The 17453-nt window shown below is 41.0% G+C and overlaps 1 protein-coding gene across 3 annotated transcripts in view; it reads left to right on the top strand.

The window, feature by feature from the left end:
* Positions 1–1758: 1758 nt before the first annotated feature.
* nedd4l (NEDD4 like E3 ubiquitin protein ligase) overlaps positions 1759–17453 on the top strand; it is a 41894-nt gene continuing 26199 nt past the window's right edge. For 2 of the 3 annotated variants that reach the window (XM_053411889.1, XM_053411887.1), the window contains exons 1-5: positions 1760–2124; positions 3820–3893; positions 8997–9078; positions 10928–10966; positions 11730–11783. In XM_053411889.1, the coding sequence (XP_053267864.1) occupies positions 2080–2124; positions 3820–3893; positions 8997–9078; positions 10928–10966; positions 11730–11783 (294 nt within the window). In that variant the 5' untranslated portion in view covers positions 1760–2079. Of the gene's footprint in view, positions 2125–3819; positions 3894–8996; positions 9079–10927; positions 10967–11729; positions 11784–17453 lie in introns of all 3 variants that reach the window. The other variant, XM_053411888.1, reaches the window with a different exon arrangement.

Genomic DNA, 17453 nt, shown 5'->3' with positions numbered 1-17453 from the left:
CATGGTTAACAACTGAAAGCTTATTCAGACACAAATAAAAACACATATGAGGCAAACGAAACATGTTTAAAAAAGAAACTCAAGTTCACTTTTAGTAGTAGACAGTAGTCTCGATAATTCAGCAATGTGAATAAATAAATTAATAGAAAACCATTCACCAGCAGTGTAATTGCTATAAGATTGGTTAATAATGTACACTATATAAAAAGTGTGTTAAATACATTGCTATAGTAGATTACAAACAAAAACGTTAATGTGTCAACGTACCCAAAGACTGACAACACTGAAACAAACTACGCTAGATCTGTATTTAAGTGAATGAGGCCTCAAGTTAACACTGACATCATTCTCGCTGGAAACAAGCTTACAACTTTGAGATGTACGAACTATCCACAAAACAAAGCAGGATATATTTAATGGACCACGACCAAGGTGGCAGCTGATGATGGATCCTAATTGGCGGCAGTGGACAATGACTGTGTACTATAGTGGCATCCGATCTTGATGGTGGATCATGATCTTGCTGGCTGCTGACCATAGACTAAGATTGCAGCAGGACTGCTTGACATATAGTATTAAAGTAATCCTTCAAAATGTTTACCCTCTTCATTGCTGCTGAAACCCACTAAATATACTAAATATACCTGTCTCCTTGCACTGTGTACCCTGTACGACACTCCGCTCCATATACTGGAACACTTACTTCACATCATATGTGATATGTGTTAATATAAACCATATTGATATTATATATCATTTATACAATAATATTGTCTTTTGCACACTCTGTCTACACATTCTTACACTCATAGTATATTATATTATCTATTGTATAGTCAAATACTTATATTTATACCTCTACTATATATCATATCATATTATATCACTGTCTAACAATAACATTACCATCATATCATCAGTACTATTACCATCATCTTGCCACTGCACCTTATCTACCTATTTATCTTGTGTTTCTGTTTTTTATTCTTTCTACCTCAATATTTTTTTTTTATTCTATTGTATTGTATTTTATTGTTTTCAAATACACCGGCTGCTATGACGATTTAATTTCCCTTCGGGGATGAATAAAGTAATCTATCTATCTATCTATCGATCTATCTATCTATCTATCTATCTATCTATCTATCTTGATGATGTTTTCCTAGCAATGTTTTCCTTCACTTGACATCCCCTGCACTTCTGTCCGTCCTGGGAGAGGGATCCCTCACATGTGGCTCTCTCTGAGGTTTCTACGTATTTTTACCCTGTTAAAAGGGTTAAGGACAGAGTATGTCACACCATGTTAAATCCCTATGAGACAATTGTGATTTGTGAATATGGGCTATACAAATAAAATTTGATTGAGTGATTGATATAAACCATTTACAGTTTTATTTACTATCATAAGTTGACTTACCCTAAGGTCCACGGACAGTCGGTGTGTAGTCAGGTCCACTGACTACTTGTAATACAACACGCACACACACACACGCACACACACACACGCACACGCACACACGCGCACACACACACGCACACACACACACGCACACACACACACACACACACACACACACACACACACACACACACACACACACACACACACACACACACACACACACACACACACAGCTCCACGCCCTCTATATATTGTATTGTCCGATGAGGAAGCATTGGGGAATACCCGATGCACTCGTTTGGTCGACGTTAACGTCACTCACGTGTACCCGGCCCGCGATTGGCTGAGCTCGTTAGGAGGAAGTCAAGTGTCACATCGTTTCGGGGGGATCAGCTTGGAGTTGACAAAAACGATCTGTCTCACTCGGAACATTTTGGACATTTTGGACACACTTTCTTTCTTTTTTTTTACAGATTTCCCATTTGTGTCCTGGACGGACCAAGCTGGCGAGTCTCCACGGCGCCTGGCTGACAACCCTCCCTCGATTATCTGGTCTAGCAGTGGACTTGATCACCCGCACGGCACAGAGGGGAAAGTGGGACTTTATTGTTCAAGGCTAGCTAGCTAGCTTTGCTAAGCGGCTTGTTTTTGTCTGCACAGCTTGGACAGCGGGCTATATGGCTGCGACGTACGAGCCAATATATGGACTTTCAGAAGACGAGGTAAGCTCCGTCGCTAACTACAGCATCAACCGTGTGTGTGTTGCTGTCTCTCACACAGCCGGAGGCAGCTAACGCCAGCTTTAGCCGTAGCTAACGAGCTGTTAACCAACAGTAACATTCCGTAGTAATGTCCGGGCTGCTGCACACACCTCGCTCCTGGCGTTTACTCGCATAGCTCCAGAAACGACCGACACACTTTGTCATATAAGCTCGACAACCCGTGCAACATGCGGTGTGTGAATTACAGTGGTGCTCGTCCAGTGGGTGCTGACTTGAAGCCCTGGAGAAATGGGTTATTTTCATGTGCTGGGAGCCTGGCTGTCATCTCAAGCTAACCACCCTGCCAAACAGTCACCGCCTCCTGTCAGTAATCAAACTTGTTCGATGGTGGGCTGACCGCTAACCGAGTTTCAAGACATGTACATCTTCCTCCTGTCAAATTAGGTCGATGTCCGGGCTTGGTGTGTTGTGGTGGACTATCCCTCATTACCTGTAACATCCCCTCTGGTATTCATTTTTGTGGTGTGAACTAATGTTATAGTGTAAGTGTTGTTTTAAATGGCAGCACGACAGTCTAACATGAGAGCATCACTGATGTGAACACAATCATGTTCCCACCGAGCAGCTGTCACACCAGCAGCCACCTGCCCACCAGACATTGCTAATCTAGTCAGAAAGAGTAAGACTTCAGATTTTGTGGATGTAGGACAAAAACATTATTTTCACGAGTCCATTCAAGGAGGTAAATATGGGCGTTCCCACGGTTGTTGATCTTGTTTCAGCTTCCATCAGATGCCTGATCAAGTTTACCCGGATGTAGGGGAGACTTGGAAGTTTCATGTGGCCGTTATTTATGCCAGTCATTCAATGCAACACATGGGGAATTTAAGGAAAGGCCTCTATATATATATTTTTTTTTTAAATCGGACCAAATAATCCTCACAACAAAAGGTTTTACGTCAGTCAGCAAAACATGAAATAAATCTTTTACAGTGACTATGATGTTAATACTCAGTAACATTACACTCTCTTTACAAGACCTTGGGTAACAGCTGGGTTGGAATGGGCTTTGACCCCTCCACTCCCTTCTCTGATCCATCCTCTACTGATTGTCATCACTATAATTGTGACATAAGTTGTGGTCAGACTTGACAAATGTAAAAACCTCAGAGAAGCAGCGCGCCTATTATCTTTACTTTAGGTCTCATGTCAGTGAGTCAGAGACGGTTTTTTTGGATGCAGGTGATGCTGTCGCAAATGGTTAAAGATAAGATTAACCATGAATCCCATAATGGGGAAATTCACTCACGCAATAAATCTAATACATACAGATATATACATAATATAGCCGCATACTGGCACATTTTAACTAACATACTGCCTTCAAAACACATGAATAGTCAAATTATGTCTGAGCATATGCAATAGACAAAATATCTACACACTGGTATAATACCAAGCTTTTTTAATTAAGCAATGGTTTGAGTTCTTTTTTTCCATAGTTTTATTTTGTTGGCTTTGTCTTTAGTATTTTCAGAACTCGTTTCATTTCCAGGTCTGGCTTAAAGTTAGAGGTAATAAATTAAAGCGGATTAGTGCGGCCATGTGGTTTGAGCGTGCGACTATGAGATTGTATTCCCATGAGTTTGATGAAACGTTTGGATCAACTGTCCCTCTCTATCTTTCTTTCTACAGAATGAAACCAGAGTGCTGCGGGTTAAGGTCATTGCAGGAATTGATCTGGCGAAGAAAGACATCATCGGAGCCAGGTGAGTGGCACAGGAAACTACAAAAATTCCGCCACTTTCTTGTCATTATGAGAAGCGTGTGGTATCCTGGTTACCCGCTTTGGGCACTGCTTAATGTCAGGTAGTCTTGCCCTACCAATGACATTGCACATCTTGCAAAACTTGACATTTTACTCTAAAGATAACAAATTTTACAACAAAAATATTTCAGCCAACAATAATGATTTGACAGGGACATTCAGTTCAGTATCCTGCTCTTATATTACGAGAAGCTCCTGTATTCTGTCCTTGGAGCGCACTCAATTAAATCCCCTTCACTAAATTCCTTCTACTTATGAAGACCTTGAACTCTTGTGTTAATCAATGATTACCTATCTGCTTCTCCTTCTCTACTCATAACCCACTTATATTAAAGTTTTTCCAGATAAACTTTCTGACTTATAATTATACATACCTCATAATGTCTCACACTTGTGGAGAGACGAACTTTAAACTTGAAGGTTCAAGGGTCTTTGAAGCATTACGTTCATCATGGGGCCTTTGTCTCGTGCCGTCTGTCCTCCTCTCGCCCTTTGTGACTCTTTGATGAAGTTTAACCCACTGTTTCTGTAACTTTCACGTGACTTTGCATAATTTATTATAAATATCAAATCAGGAACTATAAGTAAATAAAATATTATGTTTGTTATTCTGTGTATGGATGCACTTTCTGCAGTTACACTATCTTTTTCATGTACATTATTTGCAATTATACATTTTTTTGAACGCTGAAAGAGGTGCACTTAATACCTGAACATGTTTACACATTAAATTGTAATGCAAACAGTCATAGCTTTACCGCAGAAATTGCATGCCATATGCCTAGAACAGGCTGTGTGGATATCCGACCTGGTTGTACATTAATCTTGTAATGATATTTGGGTTTGGTGCAATCAAGTTGTCTGGGCTAGCCTTCTTGACATTTTACACTGCAAATGTCTGTATCAGAGACATCAAGTAATAGCCATGTGTGTTAGGGAAAGGATAACACAAACACAACATAACACATGCTGGCACAGGTATGGAAAGAAAAAACATGCCACGAGCCGCACTCGAGACTCCAAGCGGTTGATTAATTGTAAGTTAAGAGATAACTTATTGAAAATGTTGATGGCGATTATGGTGCTGTGAATGAATATGGAGGCATTAACCGCCAAGCAGCGAGAAGGACAGTGAGGGAAATAAATGAGTGGAGGAACCAGAGTCAGGACGCAAAGAAGATAAGGGTCAGGATACAGGCAACAGGTTTTGGGCCGAAAATAACAGCTCAGAGTGTAGATCTGCTGAAGCAGAGGCAAGATCTGATTGGGTGATAGCTTGGTATTTATCGAGGGCCTGATTATGGTAATGATTCCAGCTCACCTGCTTCCACAAAGACAAACACAGACATTGGGAGAGACTCACAACTGAAATGACAACCGGTAAGACAGTCACAGGCTGTGGTTGAATTTTCAATAAAACTATGCCCAATGACCTTTCCTAACCACTTTTCTTTGAGCTTGATGGAAAACGTCATGAAGTCAAAGAAAGATGTTTATAGAGAAGTCATGACTTTAGATTGTGTCTTTTGAAAAAAAAGTATAAAAGCTTACTTAACAGTTGTTAACTGACTTGAAATGTTTCGGATAGAAATTTTAACACTGTTCCTACTGTTGTTACCTCCAACAAGTAGGTTCTGTTTTCACCCTTGTCCGTTTGTTTGAAGATTGGTTTGTTCGTTAGTTGGCAGGATGACGCAAAAACTACTAGATGGATTATCACAACACGTGGTGAAAGGATGTGGTATGGGTCAGGGAAGAAACCATTACATTTTGTTGCGGATCTGGGTCAGTGTTGGATCCAGGAATGTTTTCTTACTTACCTAAACATCGTGAGATGGGGATTTAAAAAAAACATTTATGTCGATTTCTGAGAGAATAATTCCTGGATCCTGATGGAAAAATTCTGGCAGGTTTAAGGAAATGACTGTGTGAACTTTGGTGCAGATCTAGATAAAAATCTGGATCTAGTGAATTTAAATGTGCTTTCATAAAGAGGCTGTCGTGCCATTATTTGCACTCTAGGTACTGCATTGTGTGCCATGCGGAAGCATTAGATTGTCAAAGAAAACCCTGGTACCTTTTTAATAATGTGTAGTAGAGCTGCTCACGTGCCAGATTGCATGTTATTGCATCCCGATACTTTTCCAGCAGGACAGGTCGACTGGGTCAGGACTAAGGAGCGAAACTGTATGGTAATGAAGAAACACTGAATGATGTCTGGATGTGTAGGCACAGGAGACAGTGCTGACTTGGCAGTCTGTCCCCTCAGAAGATTCTCAGACAGTGCCGGCTTGCTCTTTTCTTCTATTCGCTTCAAAAGCCGTCCCTGTTGCTTTCTGTGATGCAGCTGCTTTGTTGCATTGTGTTCTCCTTTGCTGTTTAGGACTGAATGAAACACACCAAGGTTTTGTTTTTGTTGTTTTTAGTGAGGTGTAGATAGAAACTCAACGAACTGCCATGCAAACAACAAATGAGCCGAGCCACCATTTGAATCCAGCGTCCTGCCATGCTCGCTTTTCATCTCCCTGTGTTGACCTGAAGTGACCTGTCTGTCTTGCTTAGTAGGTTGGTTTTTTGATAGCGGGAAGGAGACGTGAATAAAATCTCACTGCAGCACAGATACAATAGGCCCATTGTATTTTGTTTAGTCACAGCACATCACACAACCACACAAACACACAATTCAAGGCTGTGGGTATCCTTAAGACGTTAATTAGCAATAACGCTAGTTATTCCAGGGGGGGATGCTTGCAGATAATTTTATAACCATTCCCAATTTATGTGCTGTTTTCCTCTGCTCCCTCTCAGCTGGCTCCTTTTGTCTGATGGTACGCCCAGGCTCCAACTGGCAGGCGAAATCGAATTTTTACCGTATCCATACTGAAATTAGATTACTGGTTATATCAGGGCTGGATGGCAAAGAAAAATCCGATGGAAATTGATTATGGCAAATCAAATTTAAAACATTCATGGTCCTTAGTTTGAAATTGGATTCAAATTGGATTTAGAGTGTTGATCTAGCCCCTGCAATCAAACTGTCATATATGAGACGCATAACACCAACGCTTCCCAGAGAACAGGGGAAAAAAACTCACTCTCCTGGTATAATCTGGGAAGACTGACATATGTGTCAGTGTTAAGAATTAGACGATGTTAAATGTTTTACATCCACACCGGAGTAGCACAAAATTCTTTACATTATGTTATGTATTCATAAGGAACATTGATAGATGTTGTCTAAGGGCAGACAGAGAAGTGTAGTATTATAGGTAAACTGTCACTGAAAAAGACAGATGTCTATCAGTCAAGTGATTAATTAATTGGCAGTCAATTGGATCAATTAAATCTAAACATTTCGATCACAATTGATATATAAAGGTGCTCTATGCACGCATTTTCTATCGCTGCTTGCTCAGCAATATCAGCTGTTTACTGGGAGTTCAACATCAAACTTGATTCTTTTACAGACTAGGATTTGTCTTTAGAGGTGGAAAGCAATGCCAATGTCAACTCTTCTATTGCTTCCTTTACTCCACTGGAGTTAGCATACTAAACCGCTAGCCCTGGCCCATCCCATCAGTTTGCTGTAATGAGTCACTGTAGTGTCCAGTCTACCGTCATCCAGGAGAGGATGAAGAAGTAGCCCTTCCCAGAGGGCGTAGTCTAACCTGTTGTGTTGTAAACGTATCAGCTCTTGCTATGTAAACAGTTGTTAATGCAAATGTTGACTTGGGATAGCAAAAACTACTTTATTGGGTTTTGGTCGGATGAGACATTTGACAGAAAGAATAAATCCCAATAAAGGATCCATATAACTCTAGAAAATCTTAGTCTGGTATTATATTACACTGAGTCTGTATATATAAATATGTCAATATTTTGATATGAAAATAGACTACATTTTCTGTGAAAAGAGTGATAGAGTGTGGTTGGATCAGACTTGCCATGTTGTGTTCTATCTCAGCAGGAGTCAGGCAGGTTCAGTTTGCGATCCACTTAACGCTACTGAAGTACTTGAGCTCAAGCTGCTCTCAAAAGTCACCTCGCTTCATCCCCTCCATTATCCATTCACAGCCTTCACTTTAATAATGGTGAATTTCCTGCATGAAGGTTATTAAATAGGAGTATATTACATAATCGTGTGTAAATTCAGCAGCTGTTTTTATTGTGGACAGGGCTTCTTCTCTATTTCTTCAAATCACACCTGCTCTATACATTCTACAAAAAATCTATAAAAATTCTTTAAAAAATCTCATTTTGTTATGAGTTTTGTTTTCAACAGTTTATTTAACTGTAAAATGTTTATGTGGGCATGGTTTGAGTTACTCCGTCCTCACAGGAGACAGACTTGTGAGGAGTTTTTGTTCAATCGGAGATTTTGGAAAGGCCATAACTTGACACTGTACCTGGCGGGGCCTGTAGAGAATGAGATCACTCGAGTACGTGGTCAGCCAGGTGAACATTGCAGCTCTGCTTCTCTATACCGAAACCGCAGGAGATTTCTGCCCTGTCAGCACCTGTGAATTTACCAATTGGCTATGAAAAGATAGCACAGTCACAAAACAATCTGCTTACTATTTGCTCGGCTGACCTCAAAATGTTTTTCAATTTCTATTTTTAGCACTCTGCTTTGCCAGTAAGACATTAAAGCCTTATCTCACAATACCCAAATGCAAGCTGTTTTTTTTATCTGCTGGGCTGTTGCATTGTCACATTCAGAAATCAGCTTCAGGAACAAGAAGCGTATTCGAATGTAACCGAGCATTAATTTGATGATTTAGAAAGTGGGAATCCCCATAATTAATGCTCATTCAGTTTAAATATTTTGAGGGCGGATATTACCTGATAATTATATGTTTATTCAATTAAAAAATGTCATTTTGGTATTGAAACTGGAATTTAAGTATCCAATTAGCATCTACACCAGGGAAAATATCATCTGTATATGTATATATAAGTGTTTTGGTTTGAGGTTGATATTCAGGTGAAATTTGAATTTGTATCACTGGCTTTTGTTTTAAATTCCTCTGTTTTGTTTCTACAGTGATCCATATGTCAAACTATCCCTCTATGTTGCGGATGAAAACAAGGAGCTTGCCTTAGTCCAAACTAAAACCATTAAAAAGGTGAGTCCTATGTTACAAAACAAACTTTGAATTAAGCTGCGTATTTCTACTCCTACATGTGTCGTGCACAGACCTTTGGCTTGTGGTTTAAGACTCGAACTCTAATGTGTTTTGCTTGCGCCATTATCAGATTGGCCACTCCAGCAACAGTAATCTCCTCCTACACTAGGACCACACACTAACTGTACAGCCACTTAAATGTGACTTTGCTCACTCTCCTTTTTAAGACACAGGTTCGGGATAACCAGATGCTTCTAATACCACCCCCCCCCCCCCCCCCCCCACACACACACACACTGCCACCACCTTTCCTTACAGTACAATACAGTGCAACTTTATTAATCCCGAGGGAATTTGGTTAAGGAAGAAAACAAACAAGATACAGACATGCACTAAAACAATAGAAAGCAACACCGTTAAATCAAAGTCATAATATCATATTGAGACAGAGGGAAGCCACGGGATGACAGTAGACCGCAGCACTTCCTTTTCCTGTGCAGGAGCGTCTACAGGGAGACATCAGGAAAGCTCTTTTACCCCAGTGGCCTACTTTAGGGTGGAAAGCTGTTCACAGCAGGGGGAGCTATTACTAACTCATATTGTAAACTCCTTTCAGATTGTATCTCAATGTCAGCGGGATGTGGTTTTGATCAAAATCTAGATTTTAGTTGCCAAAATAGTGGAAATATTTGAGGATAAATATTCAAAATTAAAGTAAAATGTGTTCTGCACTACATCTAATTCACTTTCCAAGATTGGGATCAAGAGAAATGCATAAATTGCAGGGCTGAAACTTTGATTGTTTCTGCTTCATGGTTCTGCAACTAGCGCTTTATTTCTTAGCAAATTCCTCCTCTCCCGGTAGTGACTGATAGCTACATGTAGCAGGCAGGCCAACCTCCTGCTGCAGTCAGGCGACTCAGGCCTCCACGCAGGCAGACATATGCTGCCAGTGGCCATGCTTGCCTTATAGGATATAAATAGCTGACAATGCACTGCTATGTGGAGCAGAAAAAGAAGCATCACTGCTTTGCTTCTTCCGTGGGCTCTCTGTGTGTCTTTAAGTGGGACACCTTTGATGGAATCTTTGTTGTTGAAGCTAAGAGTTTGGCTTGTGGCAAAAAAGCATGAAAAATAATGACAAAAAAAGAAGAGGCATTCTGAGGAGAACATCAGTAACTAGACGTCACCCTGTGCATTTACCAAATGCTGATATTAAGCATACTTTTCTTCATGAGGTCAACATTTCCTCAAGGAGAATTTGACATGTTCTAGTGTTGAATTGTCTTATTGTCAAGGGGCAGTGGGTTCAGTTGTAATTCTGATGTCTCAGCAGTTGTTTTAACAGAGACGTGATTTGTATCGCTATCATAATACGTTGCAATAAGTGTTTATTAATCAGAGTCACTTGTGAGAATTAAGGCTTCGTTGACATTCCAGTGTTTAAGTGGTCTCAATCACAGAAGGAATTTTGATGAGAAGTGTCACAGAGCTCTCAGTTTAATAAAACACTGAATGTGTGAGGCACGAAGAAGCAAGTGTGCGCATCCATGTACTGAGCCGATCCGCCCAGAAAGTGGGTGAAAATCCTCAGGGCTGTTGGGCTGCTAATCTAGGGCCTAATGCCAATCACTGGGACATGTTCGCTCCAAACTTCCTCCAACAACATAAGAGGATCATTGACGCACACAACTGAGCCCTATTTCTCTACTCGGGCTCTCCACTTTCACTCTGAGTTGGATAAGTTTCATACATCTGTGCAAACCAATCATGATGTTCACTATGCTTTAACACATACTTCATATACTTCTGTCCTAACCAATATCTTTTTTTACCTTGTGTTTTTTAGACCCTCAATCCCAAATGGAACGAGGAGTTCTACTTCAGAGTGAGTTCATGTTTGAAAAAGTCTTTGTAAATGTCCTAGTCTTCCGAGTGTCCTTCACAGTGTTATTTGCTTACCCTAGGGTTGTGGTGTTAAAGTTGTTAATCTTTGGTTGTAGTTTAACTGAGAGCTGAGTCCCACCTCCTGTGCAGACAGACCATATTAGACTGTACAAGCTCAGCTCCATGCACGTGATTCGCCTAACTTATTACGTGTTAATAATTACAATTCAGCACTTTGTTAAAAAGTTGTATTCCACTATGGCTGGCACATTTTCTAAAAGTCAAGTTTGGACACATTAGACATGACGCGAATATATTTGAATATTGAATCCACTTGTCTGTTGTGACTCTGTTGTGAATTAGTTTTTTGGACACGTTTAATACAAATTAATACAAATTATAATATAAAACGGCCAACCTGCACTTTTTAGCATTGTCTTGGGACTCAAGACAAGTGATTTTGTTGATCAAAACAACAGTGTGTATGCAACAAGTCAAGTTCAGGGTTCTGCGTACTGAGTCGAACTCAACTCAAGTTTGAATAAACAGGTCACTTTTACAGTTACAGAAAGATGCCAACATTACCAAAGGAAATTAAAAAAACTAATTATGTATACTGTATATAGTATTTATACAAATCTATTCAAAATAGTGCAGGCAGCTACCTACCCAAGTGTTTGCATGTACATCTGCATTGGCTTTGCCACATATCCACTGGATGACTGCTGTTTCTCATCTCCCCTGTTATTTTCTTACCAACACAGGTGTGTCCGCAGAATCACAGGCTGCTCTTTGAGGTGTTTGATGAAAACAGATTGGTAAGCCTCGCACTTCACAACCTCTTACCCTTCACTCCCTCTGTTGCTTATATGGCACTGTATGTATTCATTTTCAGTCTGTTTTGACAGCTCTCACCCGAAGTTGATTTATTTAGTCACACCCACTGCACACCTAATGTCTGTTTTTAATTTACTTCATGCAGTGTTTGTATTGGTGTTATGTATTCGATTGTAAACTGTTTTTTTTTTTTATAACATCTCATCCCTTTTCATTTGGTGATTGTAGGATTTCTATTAGTACTTCATGGTTTAATTTAAATTTTGCCAGTGAAACATCTGGTACCACCAGCTAAAATATGATAATTGTAATGCATTTCATTCTCAGTCCGACACATTGCCAGAGTCAATATCACATGATTTCAGCTGTAGGCTCAGGCAACATAACAAGCAAGAGAAACAAACTGCAATGGACCGAGGCAGTGTACGGCTTGTTTGTCTGCAAGTTTCATTCTTTTGCTTGAAGACAGTATTCCACTACCAAATCGCACATACCTCTAATGTGAAGTTCCTCCGATTTCTTTCACACAGAAGATAATCCCAATTTTCTTGTAAAAAGTAAGCCTGTTGCATGCTCCCAGTTGCCATAACAACTACATTAAATGTCTGCACATTTGTTAAGTGTTAGAGTAATTCAAACACAGCACAAGGAGGTCCTGGTAATCAATTCCCTTTCTGAAGACCTGGGTGAAGTGGTTGTTGACATTATTAAGAAATTACTCAGGTCAGCAGGCAGAATTGAATTTAGCACTGCTGTTAGTTAAAAGCTTTTCTGTAACTCTTGGGATCTTGAGTCTGGTTTTCAATAAAAAAAAAACAGTAAAACACGACGTAGCCCAAAGTAGAATAGGTCCTCTTGGCTGGATAAGGCACATTCTGTCTGTTCCTCACTAGCTCCTGCTATCATACCCTCCGTGGGAGTTTGAAAGGTTTCAGCGTGGGGAGTGTCTTTTTGTAACATTACTTTCTGTACTTTTCCTGATAATTTAATCAGGTGTAAACTATTTTTTTTAAATAATTAATATATATTATATAATTATACATTTTACGAATTTTTCTCAGTCAGGTCTTCTGTAAGATTCTAAAATCAGAGCCAATGTACATGGGTGCGTGTTCTGCATGCATGAATCAATAGATCTCAGCTTGTGAAGAAAAGGGCGGCTCTAATTTCCCTCTAAGTTCAGTGGGAGCTCTTTGTTGCAGTATAGAAGAGGAGGACACAAGGAAGCACAGCGCAGGCAGCATGAAGCCTTAAGCTTGTTCTCTCCTTATATGTCCGAGGAGGTGCTATTCTGTGCATGCCAACTCTAGGTGCATACCAAGGCAGCTTCTCCAACACTGGCCTGCATTTCTTTGAAGGGGTTGTTTGTTCTCCTGCATTCTTTAATTTATGGTTGATTTGTCAGATGAGATGAATGATTGACTGAACTTGTGCTTCATGCAGCATGTATGATAGATTGTGGTATACCAGTACTAAGGATCTAGATGCTCTAATATAATCTAATGTAAGTCTCTGCAAAATATCACACAGCTAAAAACGAGGCTGAAAGTTGTAAATATAAAGGTTGGAGAAGTTTACAATACAGTGAAATGCTTTGTTTGTAGCAGGCATATTATGTCATTTGGCAAACTGGGATGGCTGCCATTAGACCACACATTGGTATTTTGTTTCTTTTATACAGAACGTTCTCCATAACATTTCATGCACCCTTTTATTGACTTGTGCCTAACACTGTAGGCAGTGTATCAACACTAAGTGTAACTGGCTCCCGAGCCGCAATTTCTTTCTGCACTTCTTTTTTTCCCTTTGGCTATTTCTCTATCTCCAGTCGATGTCATAATTTTTTTCCTTTATCCCCATTGTGGTACACAGTCATTGGCTGTCAGCTTGTTGCTTTTGATGCAGGGTATACCACAAGTCAAATCAGTCATAGAATTTGGAACAAGGCAGCCACTTTTTTGGAAGGCATGTCTCTGGAAGGCCAAATTATCATGATGGCTTTGTTAATTCTATGCATGGAGGCCAACAACTCCGCCACTAACCTTTTCCTCAGGGCAAAGTCGCTAAAGCCCCCATTTTCACATGCCTATACACTGGGGAATCACCAGGCCTGTCTCAGAGGATAAAGCACTCTAATGAATGTACAGTTTGCAATTGAAATGCCTCTCTCTGTCTTATCTCTTACTGAAGCCAAATAACATTACAAGTGCTTAAGAATAAGCTTTTCAGCATTGCAGACGAGGATGACAGCTGAGTCGTATCTTGGGTGGTTTCTTGGATGCAAGCAGCGTGACCTATAAATCCACCAGTTAAGTGTTTGGCTGTGTATGGTAGACGGCGGATGTCTATTCTGTTTGAAGCAGACTTGGATATCATTCCCTAGGGAGGGCTGTGCTCTTTGCCTTATCAAAGCTGCAATCTGTCAGATATACTCTCCCCACCCTTCCATTTCTACTGGTCCATTTTTAGCAACAACTTCCTTATGCTTCTTTTTTTTCTCATTTTCAAGCTGAGAACTAAGACAATTATCTAAATAAGACACTACCATGAGTTTTCACAGCATTTTTTAAGATCGATGTATGGCAGTTAGTCGCCGGGATCAAGTGTTAACAAGTGGTAGGATGTAATCTTGTTGTGAATCATAATCAGACTATTCTCTGTAACATGTAGCCGGAATTATGGACGGAATATTCTTTTAGCAACTCATGTTAAAATTATTATAGAGATTATGTCTTATTCAAATTAAAGTTAATTGTTGGAATGTCCATGTCAAAGAAGTTATTGAATGTGTTTTGTTTGCAGCAGCATTTATGGAAATGTTCATTCTTTCCTTTCTACCTTTCCTTTTCTCCATGGGCCATGACAAGATGATTAGTCAGATCAGTAACGGCAGAAAATGTGATGTTTTGCCCTTTAATATTTATATTGATTAAGAGATGTTTGTTTGTGTACTGTGAGTCCTCACTGTGAGTGTAGGAGGTAGAGATCATATTTACCTATTATGATTAAATATATAAAGTATTTTTCAGTAGTCTAAATGATGAAGGCTTTTTCGAGAGGAAGAAAAACTGAGCTGCACTAACTTAGGCTCCATTTTTAGGCTGGAGAATGAAATGATAGGTAACGTTAATAGTAAACTATTGGGGTTGTAAATGAGTAGACTCTGTCCAACTCGGAGTGAGGACATTGATGGGAGGGTTGGAAGTAGATAAGTGGGCAGGGGTTTTAAAGAGATCATGTGAACAGAGGGAGGGCTGGACAGGGGTAAGTAGGATGTGTTTGCGGGGCCAGTTGGCACTTGAGGGCAGCACGAGGTTGTAAGAGGAGGTGTAGGAGCCATTTGTAGTCACGTGACTGACAGGCAACCCACTGTCACCTCGGAAACCAGGAGTGCCGGCCTCTCTTATCCAATCATGTCAGGAATGCTGGCCGTCACTCAGCTCAGGCTATTTCTGCTGTCTGTCGCTAGTGCTTGGTAGTGCTAAGAGTCTGGCATATAGGGATCCTTCTTTTTTTGTTTTTTCCCTCACCCTTCCCCTCTTTAGCCTTCTCTCTGCCACTCCTTTTAGTGCGTAGCGTAGAGCCTTCAGCAATTTAACAGTGGCTCTTTGGTTTCTTTTGACTTCTTGCCTCCTTACAGTTTAGTGTGGGAGGGAAAGTTGCGGAAGAGACTTGAACCGGGTGGGAGGGAGGGGGTGAGGGAGAGTGGAGGAAAAAAGGGGATCAGTCATCTAGCCAGCCAAAGGAGAGAAGTAGGCGACACTAAGAGACAGAGACGGGAGCCAGAGGAGAGAGGAGGAACCAAGGAGCCAGTCAGAGAGAAAGAGAGAGGGACCGGGAGCTGTGGGACGTTAGGTGAAAATGGCACAACGTCTGCGTTTGTACTTTGGATCAGGCCGCAGTAACACAGCCCCGGAGATACTGGAAGGAGACTGTGAGGACCACGACAACGACGTGGTTACACCGCTCAGCATGCAGCCACCTCAAGAATCAAGGCCTTCTCAAGTGCAAACTGCACAGCGCGTCCCAGCAAGGGCTTTTGGTTCGCTTTCTGAGCCTTTGCTTAAACGCAGCTCCTCCATGTTCATACCCCAGCTAGCTGCCTACACAGACCCACGGCCCACTAAGAGCTCCTCCATGCAAATCTCCCTGCAGCGTTCCAATGGATCAGGTAATGGAGATTCCGTTGGCCCAGCGTACGATATCCCGCCACCTAGTTATACTCCTCCAGGACCTGCGCCTGCCTATACTGAACCACAGATTCAAACAGATGTTCCACTACATCCGCCTCCTCCATACTGCAGCCCGACTTCTTTCAACTCGCAAACGTCTCTGACGGAGCCGAACTTGTCCAAACGCAGAGTCTTCAGTATTGGTTCAAATGAACATACTGTGTACAGCAAAGGACAACCCGGTATCAATGTTGGTGGGATTTGCATCCAGAGGAACTCCCCTGATGGTTCTGATATCCAGCATTTCAGAATCCTTCCTTATGGTGGTACTGGCTGGTCCGTCCAGCAGCAGAGCTTAGACGATTGCTCTGGTGTTAATGGTGGAACAAAAAGATTAGTGTTTCAGCTCCAGCAAAATCAGGACCAGGACCACAGCCAGGGCCGGCAACAGGCTGCTGCTGCATCACCGGAAGAATGCACAGATGATGGCCATGCCAGCATAAGAGCTGGCCGTGCAGTGCGTTACCCCAACATTCGACTGGAGCGAAGCTCATCTTATCAGAGGCTGCCGCTGGAGAATCAACATCAGAAAAGTGGAGTAGATAGCCAAGCTATAGAGGAGACCCAGACAGACATGGAGACACGGAGAATGGAAGCAAGAAACGGATCCAATGGTTGTACTTTCAAAATCAGTGGAGATACTCCTCGAAGGCAGCCTCATTTCAAGATATATTTTACCTCGGGTCGAGGGGGAGATCAGGATGTGAACCTTTGCAATGATTCCACGAGGAATAATCCGAAGGTAAAGATCTCTTTAAAAGGTTTATTTGGACTGTTAGTCTGTGCCTAAAAATTTGGATGAGAACGTTTTTAAAAGGAAAAAGATTAGATTGTAGATAAGATTTGTATACTGTGTTGGAATTATGAACACTGCACAGAATAAAAAATGTTTGTCTCAATGTTATGGAAATACATTTTTCAAGTGAATAGTAAATAAATCCAGCTAACAGTGGAAAGATCTTCCCACTCATGACATTTAGACAAAAATGTTGATAGTTCATATATTGTGACCAAAGGAACAGGGTAGAAAGGCTGACGTAACAAATGAAACAGAAGCCGAGTGAAATAAGTGCTCGGAGTTGCTTGAATTTAGCTTATGTGAGTCACTGAGTCAAGCCTAGATGATATGGTGGTGACACTCTGGAAAGTGAAAAGCATAGACGTGGTTTCTGAGATTAAGCACACACATACTGGCTTGCTTTCACTTGACAGCCACAGGCATTTGGAAATTTTCAGCCAGTTCAGTTGTGAAAAGAAAACAGGAACAGGCTTATGGGTGAATTGATAATTTCTCAACCATGCACTTGTTGCTGTCTGCTTCACAGAAATGTGACATAAGTTTGGTGATACCCTGAAATGCGGCGAGTGGTCTCTGAGAGTCGGCTGTTTCTATCTTTAGTCTGTTTCGAGTGTGGTTGT

The sequence above is a fragment of the Pleuronectes platessa genome, chromosome 19, assembly GCF_947347685.1.
Source record: "Pleuronectes platessa chromosome 19, fPlePla1.1, whole genome shotgun sequence".
Classification (NCBI taxonomy): Eukaryota; Metazoa; Chordata; class Actinopteri; order Pleuronectiformes; family Pleuronectidae; genus Pleuronectes; species Pleuronectes platessa.
This window is presented reverse-complemented; position numbering and strand designations above follow the sequence as displayed.